General features: G+C 34.8%; 1 protein-coding gene across 3 annotated transcripts; it reads right to left on the bottom strand.

Annotated features, from left to right (window-relative positions):
- Positions 1-1,932: 1,932 nt before the first annotated feature.
- LOC107644497 (auxin response factor 19-like) lies at positions 1,933-9,436 on the bottom strand. 3 transcript variants are annotated; one of them, XM_088487805.1, is made up of 15 exons: positions 8,788-9,436; positions 8,436-8,545; positions 8,163-8,261; positions 7,978-8,034; positions 7,446-7,601; positions 7,289-7,373; positions 7,095-7,185; positions 6,766-6,930; positions 6,499-6,621; positions 5,719-5,794; positions 5,466-5,604; positions 3,483-5,347; positions 3,165-3,355; positions 2,548-2,725; positions 1,933-2,448 (listed from the first exon to the last, which is right to left on the bottom strand). In XM_088487805.1, the coding sequence occupies exons 1-14, from the start codon at positions 8,837-8,839 to the stop codon at positions 2,590-2,592; spliced, it is 3,345 nt and encodes a 1,114-aa protein (XP_088343931.1). In that variant the 5' UTR covers positions 8,840-9,436; the 3' UTR covers positions 1,933-2,448; positions 2,548-2,589. The 3 variants fall into 3 exon arrangements, with proteins under 3 accessions (XP_088343931.1, XP_088343932.1, XP_088343930.1); XM_088487806.1 differs by having other exon boundaries at positions 2,557-2,725; positions 8,788-9,344; XM_088487804.1 differs by having other exon boundaries at positions 1,933-2,725; positions 8,788-9,344.
- Between the last annotated feature and the right edge of the window lie 1,686 nt (positions 9,437-11,122).

Below are 11,122 nucleotides of genomic sequence, written 5' to 3'. Positions count from 1 at the left end.
TATACGGGTTGGTTCGGGTTCCGCGCCCCCAAAATCGATACCCGAACCAATCATCAGCAAATGTTATTGGTTTGGTTCGGGTTGGACCCGATTACCCGTCGGTTCCAGAACCAATTTGATTGGTTTGGTTCGGGTTCGGGTGGGTAATCGGGTACCCGCTACCCGTGCTCACCCCGAGCACTCACTCTTCTTTTGTGTTTCTCCCTATACCCTTTAAGATTTCATCATAACCGTTCATCGTCTTTTATGTTCAGGAGAATCGACGGACCACATGTATCCAAAAATGGCTGCTCCTGATATTGTAGGGACCTGATTCGGTAATATTATCCACACTCTGTTGTCATGTTATTATGTTACATACAAATTATATTATATAAATTTGATCCCGCCAATTTCGAAGGGAAGAAGATTTTTAAACTAAGAGAAAGTGAAAATTTAATTATCATTGGTTTTATAATTTACTAATGTGTGTAAGTGTGTTAATGAACATTAACGTACCTGTTAATCCACTCTTTTATTAGCTAAATAGTAAATACATTCACAACTAAATGATGCTCCGATTCACAACAGCTTAGTCCTTGTCATGCAAGATTGGAGGAATAAGGTAAGAAATTAAAAAATAAATAAATAAATAAAAACAACAACAACAATTAGGGAGGTGCTATATAGAATCCATGGAGAAGGGAAGGGGTATGTGCAAGGGTGTAACACTGTAACTTGCCCGAAAGAAAAAAGGCATCACTATTGATTTTAAAGTAAAATTCTAAGGTAGCGTTTGGTGGAGAGACAGACTGAAAGACTGAGACTGAGACTGAGACAGAAATAAATTTTAGTATTCTGTTTGGTATAAAATGGAAGACAGAAACTAAAACAAGAATGAAATTCTAATTTAATTTGTACAAAAGATAAAATTAGAATTAATTAATTGAAATGAGTATATTTTAGGTATAAAATGTTATTAAAGTTTCAGTCTTTGTCTTTAAAAATTTCAGTCCCCTGTATCCCTCAGTCTCTGAAATACTGAAATACTGAAATACTGAAATACTGAAATTTTAGGGACAGAGACAGAAATTTTAGTACCAGTCTCTGAGCCAACAAACATGATACTTAGTCTTAGTCCCTCAGTCTCTGTCCTAGTACCTCAAAACAAACGCTACATTAAATGCATTTCATTTTTTTAGTGGTCAGTGGTCACTTTTTTTTTTTAATATTGGGTTGAGAATAGTGTTTTTTAGGATTATGAATTGTTGGAGTGTTCCTCTCAAATGTGACACCGATTAATTTGGAGTACAAAAATCAGATTCTTCGATTTTTTTGGATACAAAAATCGAATTCTCCGATTTATGAAAAATACAAAAAATTGAACCCTTCGATTTTTCTACTTCAAAAAAATAAAATATTTAAGGTACAGTAATTGGACCCAATAATTTATGTACCTTCCACATTTTTTAAAAACTCAAAATTACCATATTAAAGAATATCACCCATCTCACGTCCACCCAAAAAAAAATCAGCCATAAGTGGTCACTTTAATACTAATTTTTCTTAATTACCATGTTGGTCCAAACTTGCACACAGTAAAACAAATCAGTCCCCAAACAAAAGGCATCACTGTTGATTTGTCTCTCAGGAAGTCATGATGTGTAAGTTTAGAGATCAACTAGTTAGTTAAGGAAAAATTGGAGACTAAAATTGACCACTCAAAGAAAGATTTGGAGTCTCAGACTTGATTTTAAGGTTCGTTACTGTTGTCCTCATCAACAGTGACTGAATCAGAGTAACAGTGGATGGAGAAAAAGACATGATGTCTCAAGTCAAGCACATAACTTATTTTCCAGGAATAAACCAAACGCTCAGTCCATGTGTATATCAATAATTTTAACTTAGTAGCTCACCTTACTTTTTGAAAAGTAAAAACGAAAACATGATCACTTGTTAACTATTGCACAGCCAATACAGCTCCATTAGCTCCATCAATTCCTAAACTCAGTTCCAAGTATCCATTTCAGCTTACAACAAAAATGAAGTTTCTCTACCTCTTGGCTATCAAGCTATGGTGTCCAAATGATAGAGAATCTTAGGCAAAATAGTTGCCTAATGTTGTTCTATTAGAAAAATAAAGTCAGAATGTCCTCTAAAAGACAGCAAACCTATAAATTTAATTTATACAATCAAAACTATGGAGTAATATTAAACATTTAAACCCTTTCTTTCTACAATACAATTGATTAAACATTTCTAACTGTGCCCAGAACAATTATGTTCAATATTACAACAACAACAACAACATATCTGTGCCTTCATACACAGCAAACTTTCCCAGGGTGAATACAGTACCAGTTTTAACACCTTGGTTTAAGTTGTAGCATTAGCAGCAGTTAGTTCTCCACCTTAGTTTGGCTCTTCAAATTTGCATGCACACAGCAGCGCCAAAATTACTCCTCTGAACTGCAAAAGATCACTTTTAAGTCCTGATGCAGGACACGAAAGTCCGCAACGGCATAATAACCGCCATTGGGACAATAAGTTATGTCTCCTAGAAAATACCTAAGTTACCATGGAAGAATGGTTAACATTACTTGACTACATTCAAGTATTCCCACCATCAGAGCTGCTACAAGCTTGATTTGGAAGGCTAGCATTGCCAAAATCTCCATCCAAGCTCATCTGTTGTACTTCTTGGGGAGAAAGAATCTTGATACAGCGTACACAATTAACAAACTCCCTGAAATATCATGAAACATACAATTAATCTATTAAAAGAGAACAATTCGGGATGTTGGGAATTACAGTATAAAGTTAAACATGTGTGCAGCTGTCATTGTGTCATTGGCATTCAGGAATAACTCGAAAATACAAAATGCACTTTAACCCTTTTTTTAAAAAAATAACTTGCACTTTGTCCTAATTTTCATGTTGTTGACATCTTGAAGAAAATAAAAAAATCAGGTAGTAGAGTTATTTGTTAGTAAGCATATCCCTCTGAATTATCATATGCCATCGTACATTGGATATTTTCACACAGAGGGAGATGCATCTATCCTAAAAACAACACCTTCCAGTTCATAGACTAACATGACCAACAAAAATGGTTATTGACATTTTCTAGCCAGCTAGGAACATGCTCAAAGATAGGCAAAGATAAAAGAAAATTATAGACTTACTCCCAAGGGTCGTCTCCCACTAGTAGAACATCATTTTCATGATCTACATAGACAAGTTTCCAGCCTATCCTGTGTCGATCCTCCAGCTGGCCCTCTATGCCAAATCTGCGAGCTAGATCGTGTTTAAGCTCCTCATAATCTGAATACCGAGTGATGTCTATGGACCTTCCAACAGCTCCTCGTTTATAAACCTACAAGGATATAATTTACATAGAGCTCATTTAGAGTAGAATAATTAATTATACAGGCACATGAAGAAGCGCATGTCCACCATCGAGGACTAGACAGACCAAAATGGCAACATAGTTAAATATATACCTTGGTATATGTCCTCATACGCTGAAACTGTGGTGCTGGCAATGGCGGTGGTGGTGGTGGTGGAGCCCATCCACCCCTATTCAAGAAGCTACTATCATCTATTGTTGAATCAATAGAATTAAAGGTCATATCAGGGACTCCAAATGTTTGAGAGACCATTGAAGATGAAAGTTCCTGCTGAGCATCTCTGTTATTTTCGTAGTTCCCAAGCATACCTCCTGAAGAGAAATTATTCGACATATCCTTCCCCATCCCCACTGTGCCTTTGGGTAAAAGAGAATCTGGATTCAATGGCATTCCCATTTGGTTATCAACATTATTGCCATATGGAACATTACTCCTAGTATCTGCCTGAACTTCCCCATCCTGACTGTTGTCTCTAAACAACATAGACTGTGGATTGTAAGACATCGGGTTGTTATTCTGATGCATGTGAGCATCACTCTGAGATAGGCAAACTGAAGTTGTAGAAGATGATGTATCCAAATAATCTGTTTGAGCAGCAGCACCATTCAAGTATGTCTGATGCAAACTCCCTTGATTCTGATTTTTGGAGATGTTTAAAGAAGGCTTGACTTCAGACTTGGGCTGTAAATCTTTTACCATGTTTGCACCTGATGACATGGTTTCTAAAGCACCTGAACTCAATAATGTTGCAGTAGATTGAGCCATGTCATCAGCAGTTATTGAGCTTCTATGTAATCGGGAATTTATCAATAATGGAACTGCACTGGCAGAGTTATTTGTAGAAGGTGAGGTGGAGCAAGATGGAACATCATCAGTAATTACAGATTGTCCAGCTACAGCTGCTCCATTCAGTATGCCACTGCCAGCAGCAGAGAGCTGGTTTGGTGAAGGGGTAGGGGGAAGTGCCATTTGACCAGACATCTCAGGCAGCAAGCCAGATTGTTGCTGAAGCTTTGGCTGCTGAGGCAAATGAGAGATATGTATATTGCTCCGACCATTAGCCTTTGTCATTTGATTTGTGATAGCATTACTCTCTGGGAGTGAATTTTGATGTACCGGAGGAATTTCAAGCACTTGACCAGGAGGGACTAACCTAGAGAAGCTCTGTGCTGCATCTAACAGTTGCCTCTGCTGATCTTGGATTTGAGCAAGTTGAGAAGGCTGCTGCAGCGCAGATTGTTGTGCTAAGAGTGTTTGCTGTTGCTGTTGAAGCTTTTGTAACAATTGAAGCTGAATCTGATTATCAGACATCTGTAACTGTTGAACATGGTCAGGTATAGTAGATGGGACCATAGTTTGTTGCTGATTCTGACCCATAATTGTCTGTTGCTGTTGCTGCTGCTGTGGAGGGTTCTGAGGGACACTTCGATTGAATTGGTGGTTTTGAATGGATGATTGTTGCTGTTGAAGAATATTGTTTGTTTGGACAAGATTCTGGGGATGCAAGATCTGGGCCTGAACTTGACTCTGTGGAAGAGTTTGACTTCCTAAGCTCTGCCTAGATTGTTGAGAGATATCACCCAACTGTTGCTGCGGCTGCATCACTGTTCCCAAGTTGACAGATGTTGACGGTAGCTTCTGAAGATGATCAAGTTGTTGTGCAGTCTGAAGAAGCCTCTGAGTGTTGAAGGCTACATTGTTAGGCTGAGGAATTTGTGAAGAAGAAAACCCCAGCTGACGGGAAATATCTGCACCAGGAAGATTTTGCAAAACAGATCCAGGCAATGATGGTACATAATTAGGCTGCATTGAGTTAGCAAGACTAGGATTTTGCTGCATGTTCATCCATTGAACTAAGCTCATGCCAGGTAGGCCTTGAGGATCCTTCATGCACATATCATCACCAAGCCAAGGCATTGTCCGCTTGAAAAGATTATCGAAATCAGATGGATCATCATCTGCAAGGTGAACTTAAAATTTGTCAAAAGCATATAGCAAAGAATTCTTGAGAGAAAAAATCCAATATATTTTATTTTCGGAACTAGAATGCAAATAATAAATAGTAGAATTATTTACCAGGCATTCCTGGTTGTCTTGGTCTCTTGGCCCTGAAGAACGGGGGAGGGCAGATGAAAAAAGGAGCAGTCACTGGTTCAATTTCCCAAAGTGAAACCCTGCTACGCTTTTCCCCAGCAGTTGACTCATCCCAACCAACCTGACCAATCATACGTGAGTCGGTAAACACTGTTTACAACTTGTGCAGGTCCATCAATTGATAGATTGGAAAAATTTACAATGTTGAATTAGAAAAGGAGAATAGATATTATACCTGCAAATTACGCCATTGTGAATTTTTCCATCTCACAGGATCTAGATCACTGATTCCTGTAATTGTACCCATATACCTGAAATACAATGGAAATAATTAGAATTTATTTTAACAATATCCATTAAGACATCCCCAAGTATGATATCTATTCCCCACCAAATATCTCATTTCCAAAAATGCTACAAAGTGGTACTAGAAATCAATAAACGCTTCAGGAAGCAACTAAGTTACAAGCCAAGGTTAATACATCTTCCAATTACAATAATCAACCACACATGCTTACTTCATAAAGGCATTAATTTGATCATTCACAATTTTGAGAAATTATGTTTACAATACATGGTATGCTGTTATACTGGTTTATTTGATGTTGCTGATGTTAACTCTTAAGTATAGGAGTGTATGTAATGTGAATTGGACTCTTGAGCAGGTGTGGTTTTTAGCACTCTCACTAATGATAGTTTACTACCTGTATGAGCAAGTCTGCAGTTCTGATGCAAATTACACTACCAGAAGTTGTTTTGGGTGTTCTTATGAATCTTTGACAGCAATGCCGAACAGGATTGATGGGAATCATGTTTCGTATGCTGCTATAGGCATACAGGGTGTTCTTAGGTGTTGGAGTCTTGTCTTAGGCATATACTTTTGGCTTAGACTGCTACATCATTTATCCATCTGAAGCTTGTTTGTTTCTGCCCATTCCTATTGGGTGATTTTTAGGTTCTATTATATATACCCCAAAAAAAAAAGTTTCCAATACATGGACTCAAACTGATGCACCTTCTAGTTCCTGAGTCTTCGGTTTCAAACATCATTCGGAAACGCATTCCAGGTGATATTTGATGGCTGTACACTGCCTTGTAGTACTTGGCTAAAGGAATAACAAACTCTGAAGGACTAGCCCTGCAAACGAAAGAAAGATTTTGAGTTCAAGACTTTATAATTGAGAACAGGGGTTCATTAAACAATTAGTTGATCCATGCCTCTGTAATTGAACAAACATACAAGAACTGATAAATTAGCATAAAGAAAAGTAAAGATACTCACCTAGGATTGTAAAAGACGGTAAAGGGACTATTATTTGCAGCAGCATGAGCAGCTGCCGCAAGAATCCCAATATGCATACTATCACTTGACAATACCGAGGATGATATGTTGGCTGGTTGCCTGTTAGCTCGCCTGATTCCCAAAAGAAGCTGCTGCTTTTCATCTCTGCCAGAACATTTAAAAGAGAAGGAAAGATAGTCAAAATGCAGGTCATTTGCTGAAGTGAGTTGAAGCTTTGAAACATTGATTTTCAATATATTTCAAGACAGTTTTGAAAACTTCCACTCAAGCACCAAACAGCACAGAAATGATCAATTTATTACCCTCACCGTATAAATAAAACAGAGTCTCCAGCAAAGAGCCTCTTTCCACTGACAAATAGACTCCATCCAGTTGTAAGCAAGTGGCGCTTTGGTTGCCCTGGTTAAGGTGAGAACCATAATGAATAAATAAAAAGATCTTCAGCAAATTTCCAATAATTTTGCTGTTTCAAATTATATACAGGACTGCATATTACGCATACCTCGATATATATGACGGAAAGTCCAAACATTATCATGCAAATCCCTAGCCACAAGTTCTTGGGCAGGAGGTTGCATAGAATAATCCTACATGAAAACATGGAAAGGATCAAAGCCTGAAAATTTTATTCAACTGCCTGAAATAGTAATTATGCTTACAAGAGGAGGGAATATTTTCTCTGCTGCTCGGCGAGGCACAGAGAAACCTCCATGTGTGCTTGTATCACTAGCTGTCAGCTGTTTGCAGAAAAACTCAGGCTGTGCCTTGTTTGACTTGAGAGCAAGATCTGATCTTAATAAAGCTTCCTTATCATACTGCATGGATCATGTCAACAAATCAGTGAGGTTTCCAAAAAAATAAAATAAAATAAAATTTGAAACATGCATATTTATGTTTCAAGTTTTTAAGGTCTTTCTCCTTTGGTTTCCAACACATATCGGCCATGTTTGACACATAGTCCACATTAAATGTGTGAAACTCTCCCAGTTCGAAGCCAAACTGCATTTTTCACCATTTTCCAAAGAATTAGCTCCCTCGGTTAAAAAACCCAATCCCCATTGGTTCAAGCCTTTTCTCTTTACAATCAGACTCCAAATTAATAGAAAACTTCGTATCATATAAATTGATGTTTGGCATATCATATTGTTATAGAATTATAAAGCATTTGAGACATTCCAAAATGATGCTTACAGAAGGCACAGGTTGAAGTGTCATCTGAGCATAAACTTCATCGGTTTCAGGGTCAGCCTGCCAAAAAAAAAATCCCCAAAAATGAACATACAATCAAAATAAGAGAATTCCAGACCTTCCATATTGATCTTCGGTTCAAAACTAATACAAAAGCCAAACCAAACCAAAAAAGAAAAAATCCATACATGCAAAGTAACACTGTGAAGGAGACACAACAACTTGGATGGAAGATTAGGATAGTTAGGAATCTGTCCATCCACATCTTTCTTCAAAGACGCTGCGACCTGAACCAAACCCAAAAAAGAAAATAAAAGATTCAAATCAATTAAATAAACAATTAAAGGCTTGCTTTGATTATAGCTTATTCTGGATTCAAAATTCAACTCCATAATCGAAAAGCTTAACAGTTTTTTCAGCATGTTAGAGAAGTTGGTTAGGGTAGTTAAGTTAGAGTTGACCTGCTCACTGTGTCCTTGAGGGAAGTAGAAGACGTGTGTTCCCGCCGGCGGAAGGTTCACCAACGGCCCCGCACACGCTTGCCATAGCTCCGGGTTGATGCTCTTCTTCTCTGCACTCGCCACGTGTCCACCATTCAGTTAGTCCAAACAAATTCAAACCAAAAAAAAAAAAAAACACACTATCCGTTCGCAAAAGCCTTAGAGGAAAATATAAGAACAACATCATTATCGAAATAATATGGAAGAAATAAGACCAAAAATTGAAGGAAAAAAAAAAACACTGTGACCGGTTTTTTCGGAGTCCTCAATTTTTTCAGCTGTGATATTTTACAGAGAGAGCGAGAGAGGTGACCTTCGGGGTTAGGTACGGCGACGACGGCGGCAGGTTCAGGCTGCGTCTTCATCGGAGATAGCTTGCCGGCGAGAAGAGTGTGTATGTATTTTATAAGTTATTATTATTCATCTCAGCAGAAGAGTATGCAGAAGAGGAATGTGCAGAAGCTTTTCTCAGATCAGGTAAAATAATAATAAAAAATTTAAATCAAATAAAAATAGAAAATGATTTTTGGTCGAGAGAGAGAGGTTGCAAAAAAGAGGAAGAAGAGGAGAGTTCTGACTTTATAGAGAGAGAGAGAGAGAGAGAGAGAGGCGGTTTTGGTGTTTGCTTAGGAGGAGGAGGAGGTGGTGGTGGTGGTGGTGATGGGCGGTGTGTCTGGGTTGTGTTCCCTTTGCCTTGCTACAATGCAGAGACACACATCTGTTTTCTTTCTTATTTTCTTTTTTCTCTCTCCCTCTCTCTTCTGCAAATGGGACTCACTGAACTAATGGAATAGGCGATTAGACACACGCCTTGTTGACTTGAGTTGTTTTCCCCTTAAACCAAAAACCCATAATAAAATAATCAGCAGTGCTAGAGGTTAGCACTTTTTACAGATTTTGGGTCAATAAACAACCAGTATTTAGGAAGGAACGAGTAACAGAGGTGAAATTTTATGATGTGCGTGTATGATATTTCAGAAGGAATAATATTTATTGGCTAAATGATCACTAAGTTTGATTAAAACTGTTAGTTACTGAGACTTTTTGTAAAATAATTAGGGGATGCTCTTATAAGGATGCAGAAAATATCTTTTTTAAAAAATGCTTTTTAATAATTAAAATTTAATATATATAATCACTTAAATTATGTCAGATAAATTAATTTGATCGAAAAATAGTGAATCAAATTTTGAATTCATCTAAATTAATATTTTTTTTTATAAAAAATGACTACAATACCCCTATTATATAAAATGACTAAAATACTCTTATTATATATATTAATTTTGAAAATTCTAAATTCTAACCATTTTCTTCTCTATCGTTATAAGGTTAGAATTTAAAGTTTTCAAAATATATATATATATATATATAATAGGAATATTTTAGTTGTGTTTTATAATAGGAATATTGTAGTAATTTTTTATAAAAAATATTAATTTATACTGGTTTAAAAATTTAATTTATTAATTTTTTTGTTAAACTGATTTGTCTAGTCTAATTTTAATAAAAATAATACAATTTAATTGATTATATATGTTAAATTTTAATTTTTAAAAAATATTTTTTTAAAAAAGACATTTTTGACATCTTTATTTAAGTGGCTCCTAATAATTAATGTATAAATGAGTTAACGAGTTACAACTTACAATTAATCGTACTAATTTTTTTAGTAAACATATCTTTTAAGGAATTTTAGATTTAAAAATAATTTTTTATTCTTTATAAATTATTAAAAATTATTTCTTAAGATAAATTAATTCTTTTATCACTCTAAAAAAATTTAATATCTCCTATAATATATGCTTTAGAATTTAATTATTTTATAATAAAATTTATTAAAAATTTATTTATCTAATATACATATTAAAAATTTAATTAAAAGTGGAATAGTAATTAATTTATTTGATAAGAGTAATTTTTAGAAAATTTTAAAGAATACAAATTTATTAAAGACTAAAATATTTGACATAAAATTCTCTAAATATCAATTTAAATATTTACTATAATTTTTAATAAATATATATATAACATGCACTATATAACAACTCCGATAAACAAGTATATCTAACAATTACTTTTAAAAGGAGAGTAAATTAAAGATGTGCTACATATACCATAAATTAGAGATGTGTCATAGATCGATATAGTATTTAAAATGATAAGAATATGCTAAGATATTCTTTTATTTCTAAAACAACCGGAATTTAATTTATATGTATATGTATATGTATATGTATATTATTAATAAGGTAAAATAAGTTAATATTGCCAAACACTACATTTTAAAAGAAAAGTATTAATTGATAACTCACATAAATCTTCTCGAATTCTTATTAAATTTCAATAGTGTAAAATTATTTGGTTGTGGCACATAAATATTATTTGCATTAAAATAATTTTTAAATAAATTTATTTGAATTTAATTTTGATAATTAATAGTATAAAAAAATTATATTATCATTCAATTTCGCTAAAGATTTTATAAGTAATAGATTTGAAAAAGAAAACTTATTTTTGCTAATATGATAATATATAATTTAATCTTTCAATAGTATATATAAAATATTTTCGTTTATATTTGAGTAATGCTACCATGTAGAATTTTTTTTAAAAAATACGTAATATTATTTACAGCAATATCAAAT

The sequence above is a fragment of the Arachis ipaensis genome, chromosome B5, assembly GCF_059453495.1.
Source record: "Arachis ipaensis isolate K30076 ecotype BB chromosome B5, ASM5945349v1, whole genome shotgun sequence".
Lineage (NCBI taxonomy): Eukaryota > Viridiplantae > Streptophyta > Magnoliopsida > Fabales > Fabaceae > Arachis > Arachis ipaensis.
The sequence above is the reverse complement of the archived record's forward strand: the minus strand, read 5'-3'. Positions and strand labels throughout refer to the sequence as shown.

Excerpts from the sequence above, each read along its gene's own strand:
- LOC107644497 (XM_088487805.1), bottom strand. The coding sequence starts at position 8,839 with ATGAAGACGCAGCCTGAACCTGCCGCCGTCGTCGCCGTACCTAACCCC. Across the intron at positions 7,374-7,445 it reads AGAAAATATTCCCTCCTCTT|GATTATTCTATGCAACCTCC; the intron begins GTAAGCATAATT and ends GTTTTCATGTAG. Across the intron at positions 6,931-7,094 it reads GACTCTGTTTTATTTATACG|AGATGAAAAGCAGCAGCTTC; the intron begins GTGAGGGTAATA and ends ATGTTCTGGCAG.